The 27,498-nt window shown below is 48.5% G+C and overlaps 2 protein-coding genes across 3 annotated transcripts in view; one reads left to right on the top strand and one right to left on the bottom strand.

Moving 5' to 3' along the window:
- Positions 1-21,765, top strand: part of TRPC4AP (transient receptor potential cation channel subfamily C member 4 associated protein) — a 37,837-nt gene extending 16,072 nt beyond the window's left edge. For both annotated transcript variants that reach the window (XM_071572887.1, XM_071572888.1), the window contains 15 exons: positions 180-235; positions 1,751-1,879; positions 2,656-2,857; positions 4,601-4,789; positions 6,834-6,976; positions 11,244-11,375; positions 11,991-12,049; positions 14,153-14,254; positions 15,604-15,687; positions 15,994-16,084; positions 16,420-16,560; positions 18,300-18,408; positions 18,615-18,727; positions 19,103-19,309; positions 20,805-21,765. In XM_071572887.1, the coding sequence (XP_071428988.1) occupies positions 180-235; positions 1,751-1,879; positions 2,656-2,857; positions 4,601-4,789; positions 6,834-6,976; positions 11,244-11,375; positions 11,991-12,049; positions 14,153-14,254; positions 15,604-15,687; positions 15,994-16,084; positions 16,420-16,560; positions 18,300-18,408; positions 18,615-18,727; positions 19,103-19,309; positions 20,805-20,942 (1,895 nt within the window). In that variant the 3' untranslated portion in view covers positions 20,943-21,765. The remainder of the gene's footprint in view (positions 1-179; positions 236-1,750; positions 1,880-2,655; positions 2,858-4,600; positions 4,790-6,833; positions 6,977-11,243; positions 11,376-11,990; positions 12,050-14,152; positions 14,255-15,603; positions 15,688-15,993; positions 16,085-16,419; positions 16,561-18,299; positions 18,409-18,614; positions 18,728-19,102; positions 19,310-20,804) is intronic.
- MYH7B (myosin heavy chain 7B) overlaps positions 21,586-27,498 on the bottom strand; it is a 31,541-nt gene continuing 25,628 nt past the window's right edge. Inside the window, exons 33-42 of the mRNA XM_071573253.1 lie at positions 27,201-27,325; positions 26,820-26,935; positions 26,501-26,693; positions 25,744-25,947; positions 25,533-25,658; positions 25,217-25,387; positions 24,867-24,971; positions 24,364-24,459; positions 24,102-24,239; positions 21,586-21,666 (exon numbers count right to left, since the gene is read on the bottom strand). Of these exons, the coding sequence (XP_071429354.1) occupies positions 21,586-21,666; positions 24,102-24,239; positions 24,364-24,459; positions 24,867-24,971; positions 25,217-25,387; positions 25,533-25,658; positions 25,744-25,947; positions 26,501-26,693; positions 26,820-26,935; positions 27,201-27,325 (1,355 nt within the window). The remainder of the gene's footprint in view (positions 21,667-24,101; positions 24,240-24,363; positions 24,460-24,866; positions 24,972-25,216; positions 25,388-25,532; positions 25,659-25,743; positions 25,948-26,500; positions 26,694-26,819; positions 26,936-27,200; positions 27,326-27,498) is intronic.

The raw sequence follows: 27,498 nt of genomic DNA, 5'->3' as shown, positions 1-27,498 counted from the left end.
CCCAGTGTCCCATCTAGCCCTGCCCTCTGTCAGTTTGAGTGCTTCTTCTTTCTGTCCTCCAAGGCATTTGCGGGTGTGACCTGAGGCAGCAGCCTGAAGTTCTCCCCATTTCAGGGCTCTCATGTCTCCCCCTGGCATTGGTGCCCCTGGCAGGTGACTGACTGTTCTCTCCTTTGCAGTAAGCGATGACCTCATCAAGGACTGTCTCAGCATACTGTACAACACGTGTCTGTGTGTAAGTACAACTGCTGCAAAGTGTTCTGCAGCTCTTTTTACAGGTGCCACTTGATAAGACAACATACAGACTCTTCTGAGTGTAATTTAAACTTACTCTGAAGCTTTACATGAAAATTCCTTCAGTTAAATAAAGGACCACTCCATATTTGGGGGTGTTACCCAGTTTCTGTTTTCTTAGCCACCTTTTTAGCCAAATCCTCTGGTTTGGATCTTTCTGTGTTTCCAGAGGAGAGCTGTGCCAGCCTTTGTTTTGTTCCAACTTAAAATTTGGAACTGAAAATAGTGCCTGTTAATCCCAGCTACAGTTAGTCTTGTGCAGTGATGGTGCTCCCAAGGTTTTCTAAGTTTGATCCTGCAACTCCTTCATGTGCTGGATATCAGTTCAGTTCAGCTCTCTGTGTCAGAGCAGTGCTCAGGAAGGTGCTGGATTAAAGGCCAGTGGAAATACCTTGTCATTAAGATTCTGAAGTTAAAAGCACAGGCCTCCAGAGCAGAGAACATCCTCAGGATTGTTTACTACATCACACACTTCATTATGCCATAACCTAAGGAATGTTGTTGAACAAAAATTAAAAAAAAAAAAGAGAAGCAGGCAGTGGCTTGGAGCTCCTCTGAAGACAGCCTGATTTCCAGAGTGTGGAACACAGTCATGTCTCACTGCTAAGGACCTGTACACATGGGAGGGGCAACAGAGGGGATGCTTTTTTCTTGACTTAAATGATTTTTTTTAATGCAACTTTTGCAAACAGTGAATAGCGTGATATGCTGAGAACCACATTTGCAATTTGTAGAGTAGCTGCTGTTGTAATTCACTTTGGTATTTCTGCTGTCCCTTGAATGAGAAGTGTCCAGGATCACAGAGATGAGGTGTGAGCAATATTAATGTGTAGATAACTGAGGGGCTATCTAAGGTAGTCTGGTTGTGTGAGCACTGGTAATATGTGGGTCACATACAGCAGACAGCTTTGCAAGCAGTGAGGATGTAGTTTTTAAGTTCCAGGGAAGCCTGGCTGGGCTCTCAGCAGAGCTCAGGGCACAAAAGCTGCCTGTAATGATTGGAACACAAAGGCCAGTCTTAAACTTGGGGCTGAACCCAAATTCGTGTCTCAGTGTGACTTTTGGGTTCATCACCAAGTTCATTTAGGGCAGTGCTGCATTTGGGTTGCTCAGACTGAGAGGGGTGCTGAGGGTTTAGGAGAGGCTGCATTTGCATAGCATGACATGGAGCTGGTGACAGTTTGTATGAGAAAGCAAAGACAAACCTCTCTGGAGTGTTTAGTTTTGATTCAGGCAAGTAAACAACTCGAAGTGAAGCCTCTCATCACCTTTTGCAGGTGTCATGTTGACTTCAGGCAAGGACTGGGGTTGGGTTTGGTCATCACAAACACAACATGTCCTGGGTGCAGGAGTAGCTGACTGGGTGGCACATCACCCACAGGGCTGTCCTGCATGTGCTGTGTGTGACATGTGGCTTCTCAGGGTGGGCTCTGACGGGGTCTGTGCTGGTTTCCAGACGGAAGGAGTCACGAGGCGACTGGCAGAGAGAAACGACTTTGTGTTGTTCCTGTTTACACTGATGACAAACAAAAAGACATTCCTGCAAACTGCAACGCTCATTGAGGATATCCTGGGAGTTAAAAAGGTTAGTTACTGGTTTCTTTAGTTTATTTGTATGGTTTCTCAGGCCAGTAGAGGAAAGAGCTGCTTCTTTGAAGAATCATAGAATCGATTGGGTTGGAAAAGACCTCTGAGATCATCAAGTCCAACCCTTGGTCCAACTCCAGTCCCTTTACCAGATCATGGCACTCAGTGCCACGGCCAAGCTCACTTGAAAAACCTCCAGGGATGGGGAATCCACCCCCTCTCTGGGCAGCCCATTCCAATGCCTGAGCACTCTCTCTGGAAAGATTTTTTTTCTGCTCTCCAACTTCAATTTCCCCTGGCAGAGCTTGAGCCCATCGTGCCCCCTTGTCCTATTGCTGAGTGCCTGGGAGAAGAGACCAACCCCCACCTGGCCAGAACTTCCCTTCAGCATCTTTTTATTAAAAAGATATTTTTATGAAAAAAAATGAAAAATAATACAGAAGTTGATTCTTATCTGTGATTTTCAAAGAAAATACAGAAGTTGGAAACAAAATTGAAACTTTGAATACCCAAACATAATTTATGTACAAAATTAGTTTGTGATTTTGTGACCCCAAAATTTTATACAAATTTCTAGTCTTTAAAATATGGATGTCTGTACTTTTGGAATTGATAAGCCTGACATCAGTTACAAATCCCAGCTGCTTTCACACTCCTCACTTGCTCCTTCCCTGCCACTGGAACAACCCACTGGGCTCCCCAGGGAGGCTCTGCCTGTGTCTGTGGTCGCTTATTGAACATCACACATGACTTACTGGGTGTTGTCTCCTGCAGGAGATGATCCAGCTGGATGATATTCCCAACCTGGCCAGCCTGGTGTCCAGCTTTGACCAGCAGCAGCTTGCCAACTTCTGCCGGATCCTGGCTGTCACCATCTCCGAGCTCGACACAGGCAGCGATGACAAGCACACACTGCTGGCCAAAAATGCCCAGCAGAAAAAGAACCTGGGGCCTTCTCGAGCTGAGATTAATCAAGGTAATTGTTACACTGAACAACTCAGAGTCATCTCAACAGTGTGTGTATTTCCCCTTTTCAATGTCACTTGTGTTTCTGGAGGATACTGAAAGTCCTGTCTCTTAACAAGGCATTTTTCTTTATTTTCTTTATCCCTCAGGCAAGTTTCCTGGAAACAATCTTTGCTGTTAATGAAATTTACTTTGTAGCTTTGGGGTTGATATGGTGTTGCTAATTAGGTGGGTTCATTTCTGTCATTTCAGCACTTTCTGATGAACTGAGTGGCTTAAAATAATTGGATTTGCTTTCTGTGCCTCAGTCATGTCCATGGCAACTCTCAGTAATTGTGTGTCCTCCTTAAAATAGGAATTTCTGAACTAAAACTGCATGCTGTGTGGTTGCTGGTGGAGCAGTTCCTCTCTGATTTTATCTGAAGTTGTCCTGAGCAGGATGTCTGTCTTTATCAACAAGGAAGTTGTGTTTAATATTAATTAAGTTGCCCACTGTTACCAAACCAGCCTTGGAAATTTGTGGGTCTGATCTCAGCTTTAATTTTGGGCACAGTGTAGGTTTCCTTCTTTTGCTGAGTACTTCTCAGGTGCAAAAACCTCGTCTAGAAGACTGAGTAGGAATTAAAAAGACTTAAATTAAAATACCTTCAAATGCAGAATCTGCTGTTTTCAGCTCTTACTATGCTGAAAAGCATTTGGGCTTCTGAAGCAGATTTGAGAGCAGCATCCAGTGAGAGGTGAGTAGCATAATTCAGCAGGAGAGAAACTTTAAAGAGAGGGGTGTATTTTCTACCCTGTGATAGCCAGAATTGTCTTGTGAAGAGCACTGGACAAGTATGGGTAGGTGTGGGTACTAAGTTTAATTTAAATCAGTTGAACTTAATAAGCTTGGATCCCCCAGAGCTGAACTTAGCCAAGGAAATGTTTAACTAATCATTTTTTGTGTCCACAATTGGAGACTGATTCTAGGACTGTATATATTCTACTTTTAAAATTTCCTCAGGGAACTTATTCTTTCAGAGATGAAACTCTTTCTCATAATGTCCATGGCCAAATTCTTTGTCCTTTTTCAGTTACTTCTGCAAGTGTGCAGTGAAGCCTTAGCTTTGTATCTTTACTACACAGGTCCTGTAATGAAGTTATTCCATGAACACCTGAGGGCAAATGCAGCTCCCCAAGGATTTTGCAAAGCAGTGACCACTGTGCTTGCACTGCTCTTCCTAAGGGTGTGGTTCCACCATTAAAACCCTCAAACCTGGGGCTGCTGTGGTGTGTGTTCCACATCTGTCCTGCTCCTTGATGAACTAGTTCAGGAAACCAGTCCCTAAAAAGCTGAGCTTTCCTCCCTGCTGTTCCAGTGAGCCAGTTCAGTTTGCCATGAGTAAAGCACCTCAGGAGGGAAAGTGAAGGGGGAGCATCTCACAGAGAAAAGGGAGTGTGGAGATGCTCATTGCAAGGGCTCTGCTGCTTTATTTCTGCCAGCTTAATTTACAGCCAGATCAGTTCCTTGATAATCGACTCACTGTGGACTGGAAAACAGCACTGAGTTATTCCTGGGATATGGACACTCTCTTCCAGTCCTTAACAGGAGGCTGCACTGACTTATTCCATCTTTGGATCTCTTTAACCAGGTGTTTTTAACCATACTTTCCTGTATCCCTGATGCAGATGTTTTGGTACCTCGTGATGTGGAGGATTTGATGACTGCTGTGTTGATCTTAAATAGTAATTAAATCATTTCTCTTTTTTCCAGCTACACTTCTGAATATTCCAGGCTTCATAGAGCGATTGTGCAAACTGGCAACACGGAAAGTGTCTGAAACAACAGGAACTTCCAGCTTCCTTCAGGAGCTGGAGGAGTGGTACACCTGGCTGGACAATGCACTGGTACTGGATGCCCTGATGAGAGTGGCAAATGAAGAGGCAGAGCAGAGCAGTACAGGTATGTGCTGGTTTAAAGGGAAACCAGCAGGAGAAACAAACTCAACACAAAAGAGATTATAAGTCAGAGTTACAATTTAATAACAATATTACAATAAATGCAATGGCACAAAGAGAAATTGGGTTTAACCCCCAAACCCAGCAGTCTAATCCAGGCCCCTGGGGCACAAACACAGGGGGGTTTGGTGGCCCCTGTGCTGAGCCCCTCGTGGTTCCCTCGAGTCCAAAGGAAAAGGAGGTGAAAAACCTGTTGGTGCAGATGATGGCACAGTCTGGTGGAGAGTGGTGGGCTCCTCCTGTCCAGGGTCTGCTCCTCCTCTGGATCCCATGAGTGGTTCCCCAAGTCCCCAAACTCCCAAGATTCTCTCCCCTCAGGTTTGGGTGGGAGCCCCCAGTGCCTCCCCCAGGGCAGGGAGTTCCACACTGGGGGATCTGACTCTGGCAGTCAGGGGGGATTTTGGAATGGTTGCTGGCCCATGGGCAGAGCTGAGCCCTCAGGTGGGTGTGGAGGTGCCAAGGAGTCCCTGCAGGGCAGTTCTCCCAGCTCCTCTGCCAGGCTTCTTTCCCAGCCAGCTCCCAGCCTGAGGGCTCAGCTGTGCCCTGGGCAGCTGCTGCCAATGGGCCATTGGGAACAGTTGCTGGGCAATGGCAGAGAGGGTTTAGAATGCACAGCTTTGGGCACACCCACCCAGGGATAAACTGGTCCCACCTGCTGAACTAGGACAAGGTACCTGGCTGGCATTCCTCCAGCCAGTAGCTGATATATATCTTAACCTTCTGCAGGGTTTGCCACGTGCTGCCTTTCCTTTCAGCTGGTTTTGATCCTCATTGTCTTGCATGAGAGACCCACATATCAGAATTTAGGTCTGATTCTTATTTTATTCTCATGTAGCACTGATTTTTTTCATGAATTAAAGTTAGCAAAATGGGTAGGAAATGTGTTTCATCAGTCTGTGCCCCAGAGAACCCTGTAATGCTGTACATCCTCAGCACTAACCTCCCTGGAGAGACAAAATAACACTCCTGAGGTGAGTGACTTCACCAGCATTTTCCTCTAAAATTTTGGCTGATGACTTTGGGTTCAAATGCTTCAAACCAAGCAAGGGCTCCCTTTTTTAAAAAGTAAAGGTAGTTCTAGCAGAATTTAATAAGTTAATTGGAAAATAATTATTGTTCCAGGTGAGCAGATGGAAGTGTTAATACAACCATAGGAAGATGCTTTGAAGCACATGTGTGGTCTGTTTCTTCACCCTTTGGTATTACAAAAATGCAGTGTATGTCTTGTAGAACTCCAAGTACTCAGTACTCCTGTTTCTGCCCTTAGCAGGGTCTTTCTCCCAGGCACTCAACAATAGGACAAGGGGGCACAGGCTCAAGCTCTGCAGGGAAAATTTAAGGTGGCGATCAGAAAAAAATTCTTCACAGAGAGAGTGCTCAGGCATTGGAATGGGCTGCCCAGAGAGGGGGTGGATTCCCCATCCCTGGAGGTTTTTCAACTGAGCTTGGCCGTGGCACTGAGTGCCATGATCTGGTAAAGGGACTGGAGTTGGCCCAAGGGTTGGACTTGATGATCTCAGAGGGCTTTTCCAACCCAATCCATTCTATGATTCTGCATAGGGTTATGAACATTATTTAACTGTGGCCTAAGAATGCTGGTACTGAGGTATAACATGAAAGTATAATAATAGTTAATTCTTCTGTTTCTCACCCCTGCTTTTATTACCTTTTGTGCCATATCCTGCTGCAGTAATCTGTTAATTCATTTAGGTGAGCCTACTTATTTTAGGCAGATGATGCCATTTAGCTTATGGACAAATAATTTTTAAAAACTTATTTTTATTTCCAAATTTCCAGCTCTATGTTTTTTCTCTTTTACAGCATGTGATTTAAAGTGGTTATTTGCTGACATCACTATTTCTAGCTGAGAAGATGATTCAAGCAGATGTGCTGGTCCTGCATTTGCAGTGCTCATTGTAAAAGTAATAACTGTAACAAACCTTTCCTGTTGAAGCTTCTCAGGCTCACATTTTTGCCATCTTGTTCAGAGTCTTCAGATGAGAGTGGCTTGGCCAACAGCTCGACACGGACACAGCTTCCACAGTCCATGAAGATCATGCATGAGATCATGTACAAGCTGGAGGTGTTGTATGTTCTCTGTGTGCTGCTCATGGGGAGGCAGAGGAATCAGGTGAGCCCTGGGAGATGATCATACACTCAGCTGATGTGCCTGTTAACCTGAGGGCTCATCACTTATGTCGTGGACACAGAAACAGGAGGGGCAAAGCTCAAGGCACAAAGCTGGGCAATTCCCATCATGGCAGCCATGCCCAGACACACAGGGAGTGTTCCACTGGGAACCAGAGTGAGCCCTTGGCAGGGCTGGTCACAAGTGTGGGGGTCCAGTCCCTGCAGAGCTGCTGCTCTGGTGCAGGATGGATGCAGGAGGATGTCTCCTGCATGAGGGTCCTGTCCCTCTGTGTGAGGAAGTGTGTGTGTGCTCCTGATACTGCAGGAGCTGGAGCCAGGCCTTCTTCCCTCTCCTGGTGACCTGTTTGGATGGAGTCTCTCAGTGCCTTCCCCTTCCTTGGCTGCTTTTGCTTTTGGAAACCCTCTGAGGTGATGTGAGTGATTTTTTGCAGCAGATTCCTGTGTCTTGGCTCAGTGTCAGCATATTGTTAAACTCCCAGCTGGGAGGATGCACTTGAGTGCTGTTTGCATTGGTCACTGCCTGGAAATCCCACTCATCTGCTTTTTTTGCCTTTCTTCCTTTTGAAATGAAAAAAAAAATTTTTCCTTGCCTCACAAGGCTTGTGGAGAGCCAGTCACTGCAGCTTGCCTGTGGTTGGATTTAAATGGGTCAAAGGCATGTTGTGCAGGGAAATAAAAGCAATCCTTGGTGCAGTTTTGACAGGTTTCCAACTCTGTCAGTCTGCTCAGCTCAGCAGAGAAGCTCAGAACAGCAGGGACATCCCCATGCCGTGGAGACTGGCAGGGCCAGACTGGTGTGAGTTGTTGGTGTTGAACTGGGCAGGAGTGGCTGTGCTGGGGGCAGCTGCTTGAGCACATTTATCTGGAGTATTTTGTCCTTTGCTGGGAACATCCCACTGGATCAAAGTCCCAAACACTCACTATGGGCAGTCTCTTAAATCTCTGAATCTGAATTTAAAATAGTAGTACAGTTCCAAACACAACTAACCTGTGCACTCTGAACCTACATCCCTGGAAGTGTCCAAGGCCAGGTTGGATGGGCTTGGAACAGCCTGGGCTATTGGAAGGTGTCCCTGCCCATGGCAGGGGGTGGAATTAGGTGATCTTTAAGGTCTCTTCCAACCCAAACCTTTCTGTGATTCTTAATGGATACTCAGCATTGAAAATAAATAGATTCTGTATAAGAGTAAGCAGAGGGAACAAGCAATTGTTGCAGAAACCACAATCACTACCATAAGCAACTGTTGTCGTTCCTTTTAGAAGTGCTGTTTCTGTTAGACATAAAATAAAATTTAAACAAAGCCCACACATAACTGGAACTACCAGAATGTGGATCTGTTAAGAAGACTTTTTTTCCATTGTATGAGGCCAGATAATTCATCCCTGCCTGATTTCACCACAGGAATGCAGTTTTATAGATACTGCAGAAACTGCTTGCAGCCTGCACTCATCCTGCTGCCACTGGCTTGGGGAGCTGGAGGTGCTGAATTCCTTCCCTCCCTGGGTCAGCTCTAGTGTGTTCCTGTCAAATGTGACAAGGCAGAAAATATGCTGCTGAAACAGCTGCCTTTGAAGCTGAGTTTATTTTTTAATTTCCTGGGAGAACAACTCTTTATCCTTCATCTGCTGTCTCTGCCCCCATGCAGATGGGGAAAGGAAGGATAAAACTGGCAGGCAGTTCATCTCTTCCCCAGGACTGATTCAGGACTGGAATTAACTCTTGAAAGATTTGAGTTACTTCATTCCCAACCCCTTCTTGTCCAGAACCAGCTCTTTTTTTTGTGTGTGAAATCCTCTGCCTTTGAAACACATGGTATGTCCTTCATTCCTTACTCTACCTAAAACTTGTGTGGCAGATGGGAATCCATTTCCCTTCCTGAGTCAGGCAGATGAAGAACTGGAGCTGAGCTGTTCTCCATGGAAAGCTCCAGCAGTGGGACAGCAGTGTCTGTACCAGCACACTCACTGACAAGCATCTCAGCTGCTTGATGGGGTCCCTCTTCTGTGAGGGAATAAAAGCACAGGATCTGTGATTCCAGTCTGAGCAGCCAAAGGACTTCCTGGTTTTAGCTTGGATTCATTTTGCGTGGAATTTCTGAAGGGCATCCCAAACCTGCTTCAGTCCACTGTGATAAGCAACATAATGGACTGGCATTTGCTTGAAGCATTGTGCAGCTTTCCCAGCTCAACCTGTCCCTGAGTGTTTACTCTAAATCCTTGGTTTAAACCAGATTTCTGGCTAATTGGCATCAATTGGTAACTGGTAGCAGTGTCCTGGCTCCTGCCTTGCTGCCACGTTGGGAATGAGCTCACCCTTGGGAATAAATGGTGTTTCTCTGCTTCCTGCTCATTATAGTCACACCCTCAATTATTCTCCTTACACATTTTTCTAGGCTGTCCTGCATGTCTGTGTTGTGGTGAAAATCCCTCAGCTGATTCCCTTGCTCCTGTAGTAGAACCACACTGCACACAGCAGAAACTCAGTGTAGGAGAGACAGTTTCAGTGTTTAGAAGGCAATAGAGCAATTCCTGTGAAGCTGGACAGCAACAGGAAAAATCCACGGAGTGAGGATGAATAGGGAATGCCTTGGCATCCCCAGGGAGTTGTAATGAGTTTGGGGTCTGGGAGAAGGTGTTGCAAAGGCAAGGACTGTGACTGAGGAGCTCTGTCATGCAGCTCCTGTCAGGTGAGAACTTCAGAGTTAAGCAAACTAAAAGCAAACACGTTTGAAATTAGGGATGAATCATTTGGAGGGAGCAGATTCAGGAGTTAAAACTGTGAACACAGAGCTTTTCCTGTAGTGAGGGCTGAGGCTCACATGCTTGGCTTCCTCCTGTTGTGCCTGTGCCACGCTGGCCAGGGAGGGACACAGGGAATACAGGGAGCTCTTTGTTTGGAGAGATTCCTTAGAGCTGGTTTTGTAGGAGGCTTGTGACAAGATCAAAGTGTCCAATAGCATTTTAAAATACTGCAGCACCAGAGGACTCCAAGCTTTGCAGTCTGTCAGGGCAGTATGGATGAGGTGGGAAGGAGCTGGATGCTTCCCCAGGTGTGATACTTGAGATGTGCAGCAGCAGGAATGTGGTTTCCATATAGGTGGCAGAGCTGGTGGCTGCAGCCAAGAGGAATGTGAAAAGGCCATCAGCTATGATGCAAATAATAAAACTAAGAAAATGAAAACCTGTGAAACACCATCAGGTTCAAATAATTTGGATTAATTCAGATATTTGAATAAATAGAACAAAACAGTGTGATGTGCTGCTGGTTACAGTTCTGCATCTTGGGGATGACCTGGATTGTTCTTCAGTGATTTTGTTTATTGATTTTAGGGAAAATGTCCATTACTACTTTGGGCACTTAATTTTTGGAGCATGTTGGTCTTCCCAGTCGTGTGGTTTTCATTTGCAACGAGGAATACTGGAATACTCAAGGAATACTGATTTCCTAGACCTACAGCTAATGAGAGTCCCACTTTGTATTTCCCTTATTCCTCATCTTCCAAATTACTCACATCAAGAGTGTCCCAGCTTGGATTGAAGCTGTTTAACAGCTGTTCACACCAACATTAGGAGCTTTTTTACATCAGTAAGTGTTTCAGACACCTCATGATGTGCTGCGTCCCAGCTTGGCAGGCACACTGATAAATAAACCCAAGTAATTCAGCATTTTCTTCTCTCCTGATCATTCTCTAAGGAAATTCAACTTCCCCTTAGCCTGAGGGAGCAGTGCAGTGTGGTGGTGTTACTGCTGGACCCAGCTTTGCTCAGAACTCCTGCTCAGGTCACTTGAACAACACCAGTATTGATGGTTCGTGTTGTCTTCAGAGGCATTGCTGAGTTTCAACTGTGTGAGTGGAAAAGGAAAGGGAAAGGACACTCAGTGGATGACTGGCAGCTGAATATTCACAGCTGAGCTGTGTGATACAGAGCACTTAGGAATAGATGCATTTTCTGTGTGCTGTAAGTGATGTCCCTGTGCCCAAAGCTGCTTCCAGAGCAACACTGATTAACAGGCACTGGCAAACAGCTCCCAAAATGTCTGTTTTCTGTCCCTGCCCGCCAAATGGAAGCTACTGTAACAATACAGTGTGGTGAGTGTGAGTGTTAACACAAACACTTGCTCTTTGAGACAAGAATTCACTTCCTGTTGGCAGAGAATGATGTCATTGTGCCCATCTGTTTCCAGACTATGTTATATCCGTGTTTGAGGCTGCAGCAAATGACTTTGTACCTCCCTTGTTTCCCAGGTCCATAAAATGATTGCAGAGTTCAGACTCATCCCTGGCCTCAATAACTTATTTGACAAACTGATCTGGAGAAAGCATTCAGCATCAACCCTGGTTCTGCATGGACACAACCAAAACTGTGATTGCAGCCCAGTGAGTATCTCCTGACATTCTGTGTTGGATTGTTACCCTGCCATGCAGTCCTGAGGAGCTGTGCTGAGGAACTGGGGGCCGTGTCATCACTGACTGGGGATGTGGCAGCTTTCACTTGCTTGGGAATTACTGGTTTCACTGGAGTCTGTGGCTCATGTTAGCAATTTGGCAGGGACTATTCAGCCTCTCCTCTCTCCTAGTTTGGGAACTAGGAAAGGGGTAAATTCGTGGGTCAGAGGTCGATGATGATCAAAACTTAAGGAAATGATAACTAGGAGGGCCACAGAATACAAATGGGGTCACAGTCAGGTTTTAGGGGGCTTGGATTTGGTGTTGAACTCTACTTTTTTTTTCCCTTCCAAACCTAGATATTCTGAATTGATCAATACAGTGATGAGCTTTTCTGCCTTTGCAGTAAGAAGGAATTATTAACTGTTACAGGCTTGGAGGCAATCTCCACTTCTGTTCTGTTTTGGGAAGCCTGCAAAGTGCAGTCTTCCCATTTATGCCAGTCACTTGCTCTGCTGGCCAGGGGATTTTGATTCAGAAAGGTTTTTTAATGGTATCTGAAAACACTAAAGCAATTTTTTTATACTTTTCCTGTCTTTTTTTTAGGACATTACTTTAAAGATACAGTTCTTGAGGCTTCTTCAGAGCTTCAGTGATCACCATGAGTGAGTATGAGAAGCTGTGCTGGGTTGTGGCCTGGTTGCAGTTCCAGGTGTCCTGGGCACAGGGCAGGCTCCACATGAAGGGAATGTTGTCCTGTCCTTAATTCAGATGTTCAGGTGCCTTTCAGCTCCTGCTGTGAACAGCCTAAGGCTGTGGTCCCCAGTGGGCTTGTCTTTGTATGTCTTTTCATGTTTAAAACCAGCCCACTTTGCTTTGTGTCGAAATGTGCTGAAACATGCAGATGATTTCACACTTTCTGGCTGCAGAAATAAGGAGGCAGCTCTCATGATGTTGTTTTTCTGCCTTCTCCCTGAGAGCTGGCAGTGAGCCAGTGGGAATAGGAAGAAAACTTCTGTCTGCCTTCCAAAGGCATCCTTAGGAAACTTGAGTCTCCTGGGGGAGTCTGAGGGGTGGTGCAGTTTGCTTGGAGGTTTTTAATGCTGTGCTGCTGCTGCAGAGGTGCTTGTTGCTCTGTTCTGACTGGTGGAATTGCATCTTGCATTCCATCAGGGTCCCATTGCTCTAGTTCAGTCCTGTGAGATGGTGTCCACTTCCTCACAAACCTCTGTGCTTGAGGCACATTGAACTTCTGCTGCTGGTCATACTTACAGCCAGGAGGATATCTTTGTGCAGGGTTTACCAAGCACTGTTGGATGTATTGGAAGTATCAGCCTTGCAGTATTAGCTTTAAGAATGGGGATCTGCTGGAGAGACATAAAGGGAAGGGTGACCTCTTGTAAATTCTCATAGTTTGCCCCAGAATCACTCCAGGTTTTCCAATAAAATCTCTTCAGATCATGTTCCTACTTAGGTGGATGCTACAAAGATCTCAAGGACTTGTTTAAACAGAAAACATCTCCCAGCTGTAACATTGGAGCAGGTGGAATGTGTGGAATCTGGTTAAAGGTTTTAAACAAACACTGAGTGCCATGATCTGGTAAGGGCCTGGAGTTGGACCAAGGATTGGACTTGATGCTCGGAGGTCTTTTCCAACCCAAATGATTTCTGTGATTCTGTGATTACATGAATTTTCTCTATGAAATCACGGATTAGCTGAGTTAGATGAGGACAAGATGAGAGCAAGTACTTGATTCTAATATTAATTTCAGCAAAAATATGTCTAAACCAAACTGGCAGGACTGTTTATTGCAGGGACAGAAGGGCTGTGCTCTCATTGCAGAAACCTGTTAATCCACATCAAAAGAAGCTTTACTTGAGAACCTCAGTGGGCACTGATCTGGACAATGGTGTTTGGAACAAGGAGGCACCCAGTCCCCTAATAATTTATCTTCTCTGTAGTTGCTGTTGTCATGAGTAGTTTCTCTTTGCACACCCTGACACTCATCACTGCATCCTGTGTTCCCTGAGGTTTCCTGAAAATAAATCTGTGCTGGCTGATTCTGATTCTGGGCAGGGAGTGGCAAAGGGAGCCCCTGGACTACATGTCTGCTCTGTCAGACTTGTTCTGAATTTAATTTACTTTACAGATCAAATAATTTATTTTCATTATGCAAAGTTCAGTATTTGATAAAGAATTTCCTGCAAAGTTCCGGGTTTTTATATTTATTCCTGTTCTGATCTCAACATTTCTTGGTATTTTTAAATATTTCCAGAGTAAAGTTTGCTTGGAGGAATAAAATAACAGGGTGATTGAGTACTTTTCTGCAGTTTCTGCTTTCTAACTGAGCTTTATTACTGATAAAGAACATGTTCACTGTAAGGCAGAGAAGGACTGTAGGAAGCTGTGAAAAAGTTTGCTATTTAGGTCTTCTGAAATTCAGCAAAATGTTGCTGCACTTAAAAAAACACGAGTGTTATCCAGAAGAAAATATTTACAAACCATAAGATCTTGAACAAGTCAGCAAAGAACCACCATCTCAAAGCTGGTCAGTGTTAAAACTGGAATTTGGGAGACTTTGGAGGAGGTTCACCAAACAGCAGCTGACTGGCCTGGGGGAGGGAGCAGAGGGGGGGGGGCTGGGAAGAGCAGCCAGGGGAAAGAGGATTGCCCAGCCCTGCAGCCCTCACAGGGCTTTACTTCTCATGGAATTGCATGTTTGCCTCTTGAAATCATCCTGCTTTTCTCTCCTGCTGTCTTGCTTTAGGAACAAGTATCTCCTCCTGAACAGCCAAGAGCTGAATGAGCTGAGTGCAATCTCCCACAAAGCCAACATCCCTGAGGTTGATGCAGTTGTCAACACTGACAGGTGAGAGGGAACAGAGGGCTTAGGTCACCACCTCAGAGCTTTTTAAGCAGCTGTATTGAAGGTTTGGTCTCACCTGTTTTGTCCACCACACTTTATTTCAGTGATGCATTTCAGGTTTGTGTGATATCAGTGGTGATCAGCAAATCTAAAGTGTTCTCTTGCTCAGAGTAAGGGGTTTCAAAAACAAAAGCAACCTTAACAAAAAACCCAAACCAAAACAAAAAGGTGGGTTTGAGTTCCTGGCCCAGGTATTATTATGTTATTCTAGTTCCAGCTGTTTGTCTGGCCGTGTACAGCAGGCACTGCAGACAGACCTGGAAAGTAAACCCTGATCCCTCTAATCCATGAAGTGCTCCTGCTAATAAATCCCAGTTTTGAGATCCAGGAGCAGTCTGTGCACACATAATGTTCATTCCCAGGCTACATGAGGCAGGTCCAAGAGTCTGCTCAGAGTATTTTGAGAGCAGGTAATAACCAGAATAGGCTAAATTAGATTAACATGTTAAGCCACTTACAGAATCCCTCATATTACATTGCAGTATCTGTTAGATTGACTGTTTTGATTTAATAAGCTCTTTAATACACAATTCTGATGTACAAGTCTCACCAGGTGAAACAGAGTTTGCAGAATTAAGTTGTCAGGATACTCCCAGGGACCTGGTCTGCACAGAGCAGATTTACCTCACTCCAAAAGGGAATTCTCTAAGAGGATTTTGAGATTATAGTTATTATCTTAATACTGTGTCTAATTGGGAAGAACTTGGGGTGTTTTTTCAGCCTTAGCATTTAGTTTTCATGTTGATTTTCTTCATGTTTGAGATCAAGGCATTGCTTCTGCACAAGGTGGATGCTCCTCTGAAGAAGCAGTTTAATACAGGTGTACAGCCTCTATACTTCTACTGCACCATACAGAGTGAGGTTATCTCATGTAGCATTCAGGTTTCCATACCCTGCTCTGCCTCTAAATGGATTATAGAGCTTCCTTTACATTTGTTGAGTAAAGAAGGTGTGTGTTTCTTTCATTCCCAAGCTCAAATGTGGTATATTTTTTTTCTAATCTCTTAATTCCTACAAGCTGTGAATTGGTATTTCTAAAATTGTTCATAATTTGAGAGAAAATGAATAATTTTTCTTTAGGGTCTATTTGGAACTGATGTTGCAGGTATTGCAGACATTTACCCAAGGCAGTGAGGAGAACTCTCCTGCTGGTAGAACTGGCACAATATTTGTACCATATACTGAGATTTTGATCATCAAAAGCTCTAGAACAGAGACTGGATTCAGTATTTTGCAAGGCACAGCTTTTGCCAGCCCTTCCACTCATGCTGTCCTTCCTTCACCTGCTCCAGGAGTCTTGTCTGTGATGGGAAGAGAGGTCTGTTGACCAGACTGCTTCAGGTCATGAAGAAGGAACCAGCTGAGTCCTCCTTCAGGTGTGTTCACTTTGCACTCTGAGGTGCTGTTTGAGGTGTCTGGGGTGTAGCTTTGGTTCCACAGAGGTCAGTGCAGCTGGGAATGCTTGAGAGTCCTAAGCTGGGGAAAGGTCTGGCTTTGCTGTGCTCTGGTGGCAGTGCAGGTGAGGGGGAACATCAGAGCTTGCACTGGACTCATACCAATATGGCCAGTGCCAGGTCTGACTCCAGCTTCAGACTGACATGAAACAGATTAGGAAACTGGATTTAAATTGCAGATGTAATTAAATGCTCCAAATTGAAAACCTCATTTCTTCTGTTTCTCAGGTTTTGGCAAGCAAGGGCAGTTGAAAGTTTCCTCAGAGGCACCACCTCCTATGCAGACCAGATGTTCCTGCTCAAGAGAGGACTCCTGGAGGTAAGGAAGTATATATGTCAGGCATGCTCCATAGCAATCAGGAAGGATTTATCTGCACTAAATTCAAAAGTGGGTAAAAATGTTGAATATTCATTTGGAATACTTCTGAAAAGTATCTGTGAATTGTACTTGTGGCAGCCAGGCCCGGGCAGTTGTATAACCTGCATCAGTGGAAGTTACTGGGACAGGAGACTCACCTGAATTGTTGTCTTTAGTTCTGTCATCCAAGAACTGAACCTGCAGATAAATGCTCTAAACAGTGTTTAAATCAGATCTGTGCTGCACTGCTGCCCTGGCCTGAGCTGTGGCAATAACATGTTTTCCTCCCCTGCCAGCATATTCTCTACTGCATTGTCGATAGTGAGTGCAAATCACGGGATGTGCTTCAGAGTTACTTTGACCTTCTGGGAGAACTGATGAAATTCAATATCGATGCATTCAAGAGGTTCAACAAATACATCAACACAGATGAGAAGGTAAATATTTGTAAATACTTGATCCGAGGGTCAAATTTAAAACTTTGTAGCCAGATGTAGCACTAAAACTTCAGGTTTAGTGTGATTGATGAGCTTGGGCACAGTAAACCTTAAGGGTGAGCTGCCAAAGTCTCTCCACAGGCAGGTGAGTTGCTGCAGACACTTGTGTTCTCAGCAGTACTCCTGCTGTCCTGAGTCAGCAGGTGCTGAGCTGTTCACAAAGCACTGCCCTGTTACCTGATCAGGCAGGTCTAAGGTCAGGGCTCCTGTCCTGTATCAAAAATAGCGTGGCCAGCAGGCCCAGGGCAGTGACCCTTCCCCTGGACTCTGCCTTGGGGAGGCCACACCTTGAGTGTTGTGTTCAGTTTGGGCCCCTCAGTTCAGGAAAGAGATTGAGGGGCTGGAGCAGGGCCAGAGAAGAGCAACGAGGCTGGAGAAGGGACTGGAGCACAAGTGCTGTGGGGAGAGGCTGAGGGAGCTGGGGGTGTTCAGCCTGGAGAAGAGGAGGCTCAGAGGTGACCTCAGCACTGTCTGGAACTGCCTGAAGGGAAGTTCTGGCCAGGTGGGGGTTGGTCTCTTCTCCCAGGCACTCAGCAATAGGACAAGGGGGCACGATGGGCTCAAGCTCTGCCAGGGGAAATTGAAGTTGGAGAGCAGAAAAAAATTCTTTGCAGAGAGAGTGCTCAGGCATTGGAATGGGCTGCCCAGAGAGGGGGTGGATTCCCCATCCCTGGAGATTTTTGAGGTGAGCTTGGCCGTGGCACTGAGTGCCATGATCTGGTAAAGGAACTGGAGTTGGAGCAAGGGTTGGACTTGATGATCTGGGAGGTCTTTTCCAACCCAATCAATTCTATGATTCTGTGATTCTGTGATCAGGCAGGTCTAAGGCAGGTCTGCTCAAGGATGGCAGAACATTTCCTGAGAAGCCACTGAGTTCTGGTTTAAGTTCTGGACATTGAGACAGCTCCAAAATGTCTTTTACTGGAGCTTGTAGCTCTTCATGGATATGGCTTAAAATATTAATGTTTGATACTGCAAAAAGACATGTCATATCTTTAATGCTATTTGAACTTACAGCATTCTAAGAAGTCATGACTGATGTAATTGCCTATAAAGCTGAGCTGCACATGTAAATCAAGGATGGGCAGCTCCGTCCAAAGTGGTTTCATGCTCTGTGCACTTTGTACAAATAACATCAGCTCTTGTGTAGGTTTTGAATTGCCTCATCCTCTTGTTACTGTAATTTTTCTCTCATTGCTGTTAGGTCTGATAGACATAAGAGAATGGACGTATAAATGTATTTAAAAGAAAATTTTACTTAATTTTGTTTTTCTTCTCTAGTTTTGGGTTTAGTTCTCTTTCTGTGTGACTTCCTCACTGTATTTATTCCTCCCTAGCACTGCTTGTACAAACTAAAATAGGCAAACGTGGAGCTGAAGGAATGAGAGGCCAGCAGCCAGGCTGTCCAGTCTCCCTCTTTCAAAGCAAAGTGTGTGAAATCTCACTCTTATTGAAGTGACACAACTTCACAAAAGATTTAGAGGTGCCAGGACTGTTCCATAGTGGTTTTCAGGCACTTGCTCTAGTCCTTTGGTCAGCCCTCAGTGCCAGTGTTGGCTGAGGCAGGGCAAGAGGTGATGTCTGCTCTTACTCTTGTCAGAAATAACAAAAAGGTAATGGCCCTGAGTATTAATATATTTAATTATTTTAATTTGACACTAAAAAGGGTTTCTCTTCAGTTCCAGATTTTTCTAAATCAGATCAACAGTTCTTTGGTTGACTCAAACATGCTCGTTCGCTGCATCACACTGTCCCTGGACCGGTTTGAGAATCAGTCTGATGCTAAAGGTAAGCAGGAACAATTGGGCTGGGCTCTGTTTGCTGCTGATACTGGTGATTTTGGGTCTGGGCTTTGAAGGTTTTGTGTTCAGACACAAAAATGTCACCCTGAAAGTTTGTTGCTGCAGACTGAGCAGCAGTTCTTGCTGCCCTAGTGCTTGGACCAGTGTGTCTGAGCCTTGGGCACCTGCTGATTGTTCCTGCTCTGGCTGCAGTTGCAGAGGTCCTGTCGGAGTGCCGCCTGTTGTCATACATGTCCCAGATGTCCATGAGAATGTCCTTCCTCTTCCGGCTCATTAATATTATTCATGTACAGACACTCACACAGGTAAAGAGCTGACAGTAACTTTACTGTAATTGATATTGGGGTGCTGAGCAGAGCTGAGAGCAGGGAGAAAGCTGGTTCCTCTTGGGGAGACCCATATCCCTTCCTCCTTGCTGGTGTAGGAGCATCTATTTGATCCTGAGATTAGCTCAGTTGGTTAAAACTTGGTTGTAATAATGCCAAGGTCATGGGTTCAATCCCCTGTATGGGCCATTGACTTGAGTTGGACTCGATGATCCTTGTGGGTCCCTTCCAGCTCAGCATATTCTGTGATTCTACTCTGCCTGCTTTCCACAAGCATGTTTTGTAAGGACATGTTTACAACCAGTATCTTGATAGATTTATTTTCCTTTTTTGCTGTGTCATTTTTCCTTTCAGGAAAACGTCAGTTGTTTGAACACAAGTTTAGTTATCCTAATGCTGGCCCGAAGGAAAGAAAAACTCCCTTTTTACCTGCACACCTTGCAACAAATGGAATATACAGAAAAATACCCAGGCTTCATCCTGAACAACTTCCACAGCCTCCTGCGATTCTGGCAGCAGCATTACCTCAACAAGGATAAAGACAGCACCTGCTTAGAAAATGTATGTGGCCCTCTGACCATAGCAGGAACTGATCATGGCAATACCTGTCTGCCAGTCACCAACAGGAATGGGAAGTGGGAGGTTGTGGAGGGAAAGAAGGGAGGAAGTTCTGTGTTTTTAACACCATCTCACACAGTCAGGCTACCACAAGGCAGGTGCCTGGTTTCCTTGCAAACAAACCCTGAGGTCTTGGCTGTGGCACACAGAAGTGAGACTTGCCAGTGCTGAGTGGGTTGAGAGGCAGGGCTGGCATAGGACAGGCAAGGATGTGGAGGCAGGGCAAATCCATCTCCCAGGCTAGTTGGCACCTTAACCAGACTGTATCCCCTTCCTGGTGTGGCAGAGGGTGCAGGAAATTACCTGGTGCAGCTGCTGGAAGACAAGGAGGTGCCCTGTGGAAAGCAGCCTGCAGGTTTCTCTTGGGCACAGGGGTAGAAATCACCTGTGGTGAGAAAGCAACTCCCTTGTATATGCCCAAAAGGCTGAAGTGAGGTTGTACAGGTTTCTTCATTGACTTTTCAGTGACTGGGTGGCAGCTTTTACAGATTTTTAGTATGTTCAAGGAAAAACCCTTCAGTGCAGGCAGCTCCTACTTAAAAGGAGGAGCAGCATTAGGGCTTTGGAAGTAGATAAAATGAGAAGTTCCCAGAGAGAAGGAGCGTGATGGAGGAGGAAGCTGTGCTGAATAGTGCAGCCTTTTAACACTTTTCTCCCAGCCTCATTTAGCACAGCAGGTTCCTGCCTGGGCTGAGCCCTGGGGAGCAGAGAGGGACGAGGGTTCTGCAGCCCTGGGCTGTGTCACAGTGTTTGTGCCATGTTTGACACGTCCCAGGTGCACTGGGCTGCACTGAGGGGAGATGCTGCTGAGACCAAAGCTCTGTCACTGCTGCATTTCAGGGTTGTAACGTGTGTGCACAGCACAATGTGCCTTGGGCCACTGCTGGGTGGAAAGAACTAGTCCAGTGTGTAAAGGCTGTGGGGAACACATGGTGTGTGTTGGGCTGCTGGAGTGGCCTGTTGGCTTCAAGGGAATGATGCAGGAGGGATGTGAGCAGGGAGGGTGTGTTGTCTTTGTGTCTTCCCAGCACTGCAGCACCACAGTGACCCAGTTTGTGTTTACACTGGACAGAGGAGGAGAAGGTTGGGATTGTGTGGGTGTGCCAGCCCAGCCAGGTGTGCTGGAGTCGTGGTCACCCTGTGCTGCTCTTAGCAGGGCTGCAGCTGCCACAGGTGCTGGGAGGCCCTGCCTGGAGCTGGATAGTCGGAGGCTGGTTGTAGAGGGTGTAGTTGGTTCAGCATCCAGCCCTTCTGCTCCAGGCCCCAGGGAGGGAGGGCTGGGTGGTGAATCCAAAGCGTTGGCTGCACAGTGGGGCTGGGAAGTATGGGATGAGCAGGAAGCAGTTCCAGTCCTCTCTGCTGAGTGCCTCTGGAATGTGTCTCATGCAGTGTATGGTGCTGTGGGCCACCCTAACCACGCTCTCATCTCTTCCCACAGAGCTCATGTATTAGTTTTACCTACTGGAAAGAGACTGTATCTATACTGCTCAGTCCAGACCGGACGTCCCCCTGTGCCATAGTTAGCTACATTGACGAGGCGTACATGGACATTGACAGAGACTTTGTGGAGGAGTAATCCTTGGCTCCAGCTTCCGATGGACAGCACTTGGAGGGTCCCTCGCAGCCCGTGGATTTTCAGGGATACGCTGTGTGTGTGTGTGTGTGTGTGTGTGTGTGTGTGTGTGTGTGTGTGTGTGTGTGTGTGTGTGTGAGGAGCACTGTCAAACCCCAGCCCCTCCTGGTCCCCAGCTCTGCTCTCTGACCGATGAGACTTCGGGCAGCTCTCTGGGCAACACATTCAGGGATGTATCTTCCAGTTGTTCTGGGATGAAAATAACCACCTGCAAAAACCAGCCTCTTACTTTTTCTCTCTCCCAGTCCAGTGGGGCTGGTCAGAGATGGTTTTGCTGACAGATGAGGATACTCTGTATGTGCCAATTGAGTTGTGTCTCTCGTGGCTGCCGGAACGAGCAAGTCAAAAAGCACATCAATTGCCCTGCAAATAAATGTGAGGTCCAAGGAGCCAGTGTGACCAGGACCCAACACCAGCCATGTGCAGAGCCACCACGGGGACTCCCTTCAGGTGTAACTCTCCTGCTGGGGTTTGGAATCAGGGGGTTAGGGTTGGTTAGAGCGTGAGTGTGTGTGTGTGTGCTTTTGATTCCTGAGAGCCCCAGCTCCAGTCACCTCTCCACCATCTACTTTTGGATCATTTGGTACTAAATCTGTGCATTAGGAGAGAACCTCTGCTCCTGCTGTCTTTCCTGCAGATCCTTCCCCTCCGGAGGTGTTTCACAAAGCTGCGGAGAACAGAGACAATTGAGCAGTGGTGGAATTGCAACAGGGGTTGGCTTTTTCACGGAGCACTAGCATTAAAATGTACTAATTTTTTAAACTTACGGCTTGTCCCTTCTTGGGTAACTAATCTGGTTTTAAAATCCTTTTCAGGACCATTGCTCTTGATGTTAACTTGCTATGCCTGGAAGTCTTATGTCAGTCTCTTGCTTTCAGTCCTTAATATCAACACACACATTAATCTTGAAGTGCAATATTTACTGGAGATGTCCATATTTCCTGCATCTGTTTTAATCAGAATGTGTTATATGCTGGGAATAAACACTCCTGTTCCTGAAAGTAACTTTGTAGGATATGTTGGGAAAGGGGGAATTGGGTTTGGCAGTCCTGATTGCCAAACCTGCACGTGCCCTGCCTGCTCACCAACACTGTATTACTCCAAGACATTCAGATTCCCAGGAATGAGATACAGTCACCACATTTAAGTCAAAAACATGTGTCTTGCAGTTCCAGCTAAAAGAAACCAGTTTTGAAACATACATCTGAATTTTTTTTACACTTTCTAATTTATTTGATGAGATGACTTGACTTCAGCACTGTCCAGGCTCTGGAGGGGTGAGGATGTCCCAGGGCAGCAGCATTTTGTCTCTCATCGTTTCCAGCAGAATGAAACCCACTCTGAGGCTCCCTGTGCTGGAGCTGGAGGAGTGAACAAGGCTCCAGCCCCAGGGGCAGGACTTGTCTCTGAACCTCTCCCTTCTCTTCTCTCACCCCTTGGTGTCCTGCTGTGGACGTGCAGTCAGTACTTTGCTCACAGGGTGGTCAGAGCTGCTCAGCTTGTGAATAAACCTTGCAGGAGCTCCTGGGGGTCCTCCTGTCCCTCCCTGGGGGCTGCTCCAGTGGGATTACCCTGAGGAGCTCCTCCCTACAGCAGCTGTTCTTCACCAGGTCACCCCCACCCTGCCCCTTCCTCCCCTCAGCTAATTTCTTTCTCATCTGTGCTTTTTTGTTCTTGGGTATTTGTGGTTTTGGTGTATCTTTGCTTCTTAACTGTAATAGATGTACACTTCAAATAAATGCTTCAAATTAAAAGGCTTTTAAGTTAAGGGATGCCTTTTCCATAGTGTAGTTGATTGGTGCATCCACTGATTGCTGCTCTAACCCTGCCCAGCCTCCCTTCCCCTCTCTGTTCTAAGGACACTTTGGGGGTGAGCTCCCTCTGGCCTTGGCCACGAGCCCCTGTGAGGCTGAGCTGAGCCCACACCATCCCCTCTGCTCCCAGGCCTGGGGGCACAGGCATGTTTGGGTCCTCACCTGTTTGAGGTGTCTTGGCTTTGCTTTTGGGCTGAGGCAGGAGGGGCAAGAAGGGCACAGGGAAGAACCCCCTGGCAGCTGCTCCAAGGCTGGGCTTCAGGGAGAGGCTCTGCCCCAGCACACAGAGCAGCACAGGCAAATCCTAACGGGCTACATTCCCGTGGCTCATCTGTCCATGCCAGATGCCTCAAGAATCTCATGTTGAGAGGGACCAGACCCCTCTCTCCTTCATCCTTGTGTGTTACTAATGGAGAGCAGGGGGAGGTGGTACCAGTAGAGCCCACTGGCTTCACAGGGGTGGCAGCAGGTTGGGAGTTGGGACAGGGGAAAGGTGGGACCCCTGTCACTAACAAATACCTCTGGAAGGCTGCTGAGGTTCGTGCTGCCCTGATTAATGCAAATTTACTAACTGCAAATAAGCAAATGGAAACTATTAAAGAAATCTATTTTAAAGAAATGAGTGAAGATGTCTTTCTTTGCAGTGACTTTGCCAAAGCTGTAACACCCTTCCCTGCACCCTGCAGGACTGGAGTTGGGAGTTTTATGCTCTCAGGAGTAGTGGGTGAGGTCTCTTGTGCCTCCCCTGCCCTGCCTCACCCTCAGCTCTGGTTCCCTTCAGCTGAGAGATGTGTTTTGGTGGGGAGGGATGAGGAAAGGACTCTTTTCCCAAGACCCATCCCAAGTCAGAGCCGTAGAGCTGGAAGAGAAAGGCCTGGACCTCTCCCTTGCCCATACCTGGCAGTGAAAAGATGTCCCCCAAAGACCCATCTGGTCCCACCTTCCCAGCAGCAGAGGCCAAGGGCCTGGTTACCGTGGGACAGACACAACAGAGCAAGTCGTGGCAGATCTACATTTATTCACACGGTGCAAAGCTGGCGGTGACTGTTGCAGCCACTTTTCCTCCAACTTAGAGCAGCAGCTGGCACAGGGCAGGGTGGGCAGCCAGGCTTCTAATGCTGGAAAAATCCCAAAAGGGCTTTGGTGAGAGCTGGGATCTGGAGGCAGGGAGTGGTGTGCCACCCTTCAGGTGCTGGCAGCAGTGCCATGGCTGTGTGGTCACTGCCCTGGCTCAGGGCTGGCAGGACCCCTGCCCTCCTCGCTGTGCCCCCCAGGCAGGTGTGCCCACCTTGGAGATGACGACGTCCCTGGTGCGGGCGCGCAGCTTGTTGACCTGTGTCTCGGCGATGTCGGCGCGTTCCTCGGCATCGTCCAGCTCGTGCTGCACCTTGCGGTACTTCACCAGGTTGGAGTTGGCCTGCTGCTCCTGCAGGGGCCAGGGGAGAGCAGGAGTGTGAGGCACAGCCAGGACACTGCCATGCCAGGCAGCCCAGGAGGGACAGCCCTGTCCCCTGTGCCCTGTCCCAGGAGAGCAGTGATGGGGCACTTACGGCCTCCTCGAACTGGCGCTTGTAGCTCTTGACTTTGCTCTGCAGCTTGTCAATCAGGTCCTGCATCCGAGTCAGGTTCTTCCGATCTTCCTCAGCCTGCAAGCGCCCCAGCTCTGTCAGCAGGACCACAGCAGGGCCCCCACACTCAGGGTCCACCTGCCCCATACCTTTTCTGGAGAGTCCCAATGGAGCCAGGGCCCTCCACCCACACAGAAAGCACCAACACAGCCCCCAGTCCCATGTCACAGTGTCTGTCCCCTCATTCCTTCCTTGTGTCCCATCACCCAGCTCAGGCAGTGCTGGGAAATGGGCAGAAGGACACAGGGCAGGATGTGGATGTTGTGGCAGAGACAAACTTGTGTCAGTTCCTGCACAGAGCCCAGAACAAGCCCAGGCTAGGCTGGGCTGGGCTTGGTGGGTGGGTCATGGGTAAAACAAGAGGCTGAGCAGAGGGAGAGCTGTGCCAAGTCCTGCTGTTCTGGGGCTGTCTGGAGCTGCTGTACCTGGTAGCTCATCTCCTTGATCCTGCGCTCGTACTTGCGGATGCCCTTCTGGGCTTCAGCCATCTTCTTCTGCTCTGTGTCCAGCTCTCCCTCCAGCTCCCGCACCTGCAGGGGGGCAGAGGCCACCTCAGCACTCTCCTCCTCAGCACCACAGATCACAGACTATTCTGAGTTGGAAGAGACCCACAAGGATCACCGAGTCCAATTCTTAAGTCAATGGCCCACACAGGGGATTGAACCCATCACCTTGGCATTATTACAACCAAGTTTTAACCAACTGAGCTGAGAAGCCACAGCAGAGGCTAAACCAGCCTGAGTACAAAACCAGAGATCTGCCCCTGCCTTCTCACCCTAGCCTCCAGCTTCTGGATCTGCTTCTTGCCCCCCTTGAGAGCAATCTGCTCTGCTTCATCCAGGCGCATCTGCAGGTCCTTGATGGTCTGCTCCATGTTCTTCTTCATCCGCTCCAGGTGAGCACTCGTGTCCTGCTCCTTTTTCAGCTCCTCTGCCATCATGGCAGCCTGTGAGGCCAGAATCAAAGGGGCATCACCACAAGGCCAGGCAGCCCTGGGAGACACAGGGGCTCAGAGTGGAGAAGTTCTGAGCCTCTCTCCTCTCCTCCCACCCATCCCAAAGCACACAGCACAGTCCCCACGATGCCCTTACATCCGTGATGGCCTTCTTTGCCTTCTCCTCGGCGTTGCGACACTCCTGCACTGCATCCTCCACCTCGCCACTCAGCTGGGACACGTCTGCCTCCAGCTTCTTCTTTTGGTTGATCAGGCCTGTGTTCTGCAGGCAGAGCAGGTTCAGCGTGACTAGGGCTGGCCCTTCATCATGGCCACCAGCAGACACACAAGACGTGGTGGTGTCTCACCTGGGAGTGGAGCAGGGTGACTCTCTCAGTGACCTCCAGCAGCTCCTGCTCCGCCAGCTTCCTGCTCCTCTCCGCCTGCTCCAGCACTGCCCGCAGCTCCTCCACCTCTGCCAGCAGCAGGTTGTTGCGGCGCTCCAGGGCCCCTGCCTGCTCCTTCAGGTCGTCATTCTGGCGCTGGGTGTCATCCAGCTCGATCTGCAGGTCCTGTGGGGCAGCGTGGGGTCAGTGGGGACAGGAGGAACAGCAGGGACAGCCCCTGCTGTGTCCCATGGGGCCAGTGGGGAACAGAGGGGTGGCATGGACAGCCCCCGCTGTGTCCCACCCGCGCCCACCCAAGGCAGGGACAGCCCCCGCTGTGTCCCACCCGCGCCCACCCAAGGCAGGGACAGCCCCCGCTGCGTCCCACCCGCGCCCACCCAAGGCAGGGACAGCCCCCGCTGCGTCCCACCCGCGCCCACCCAAGGCAGGGACAGCCCCCGCTGCGTCCCACCCGCGCCCACCCAAGGCAGGGACAGCCCCCGCTGCGTCCCACCCGCGCCCACCCAAGGCAGGGACAGCCCCCGCTGTGTCCCACCCGCGCCCACCCAAGGCAGGGACAGCCCCCGCTGTGTCCCACCCGCGCCCACCCAAGGCAGGGACAGCCCCCGCTGTGTCCCACCTGCGCCCACCCAAGGCAGGGACAGCCCCCGCTGTGTCCCACCTGCGCCCACCCAAGGCAGGGACAGCCCCCGCTGTGTCCCACCCATGCCCACCCAACCTTGATCTGCGCCTGGAGCTGGCGGCCCAACTTCTGGAACTCGGCAGCCTGGCGGTTGGCATGGTTCAGCTGGATCTCCATCTCGTTCAGGTCTCCCTCCATCTTCTTCCTCAGCCGGACAGCCTCGTTCTTGGCCCGCGCCTCTGCGTCGAGCGACGCCTGCATGGAGTCCATGGCGCGCTGGTGGTTGCGCCTGCGGGAGGGACAAGGGTCAGCCATGGCCACCCGGGGATACCCAGCCTGGGGCAGCCCTGCAAGGGCCACTGGGCCAGCTCAGCCCCCTCAGTGATGGCCCAGCCTGTCCCCTCACCCCACATACCTCAGGTTCTCAAACTCCTCATCCTTCTCCGCCAGCTTCCTGTCCATGTCAGCCTTGATCTGGTTCAGCTCCAGCTGGATGCGCAGGGTCTTGCTCTCCTCGTGCTCCAGGGCTCCCTAGAGACAGCTCAGCCATGGGAAGGTGGTCCCTGGGGGGTCTCCCCAGCCACCCACCTCGGCCTGGCCTTGTCCCCAGGCCCAGCATTATGGGGAGCAGGGCAGGTGGAACCCCCACAGTGCCTGCAGTGGTTTCAGGACCCCCCATGAATAACCCCCCAAGGATTAGAGCCTGGCTCAGGACTGTCCCCCACCAGCAGCACCTGACCAGATCTGCAGAGTGGCTCCTGGGGGCAGAAGGAACATGTGGGAAACAAGGACCCACCTCAGCCTCCTCCAGAGCTGCCTGGATATCACTTTTCTCCATCTCCAGGGTTTTCTTCACTTTCTCCAACTCATGGATGGTTTTGCCACCCAGACTGATCTGGTCAGTCAGATCAGCAATTTCCTCTGGCAGGGACACAAGGCATTAAGTCAGGAAGGAGTTTGTGGGGCCAGCACTGCAAATGTGAAATCCCCATGCCCCTGCCCCAGGCCCAGCTGGTGTCCCCCCAGCCCCTTGGAGAGCAGCTGAGGTTGTGCTTGGGGCCATTTCTGCAGTCTGGGTGAAGGAGAGGGCATGG

Source organism: Pithys albifrons, chromosome 18 (assembly GCF_047495875.1).
Source record: "Pithys albifrons albifrons isolate INPA30051 chromosome 18, PitAlb_v1, whole genome shotgun sequence".
NCBI classification, from domain to species: domain Eukaryota; kingdom Metazoa; phylum Chordata; class Aves; order Passeriformes; family Thamnophilidae; genus Pithys; species Pithys albifrons.
This window is presented reverse-complemented; position numbering and strand designations above follow the sequence as displayed.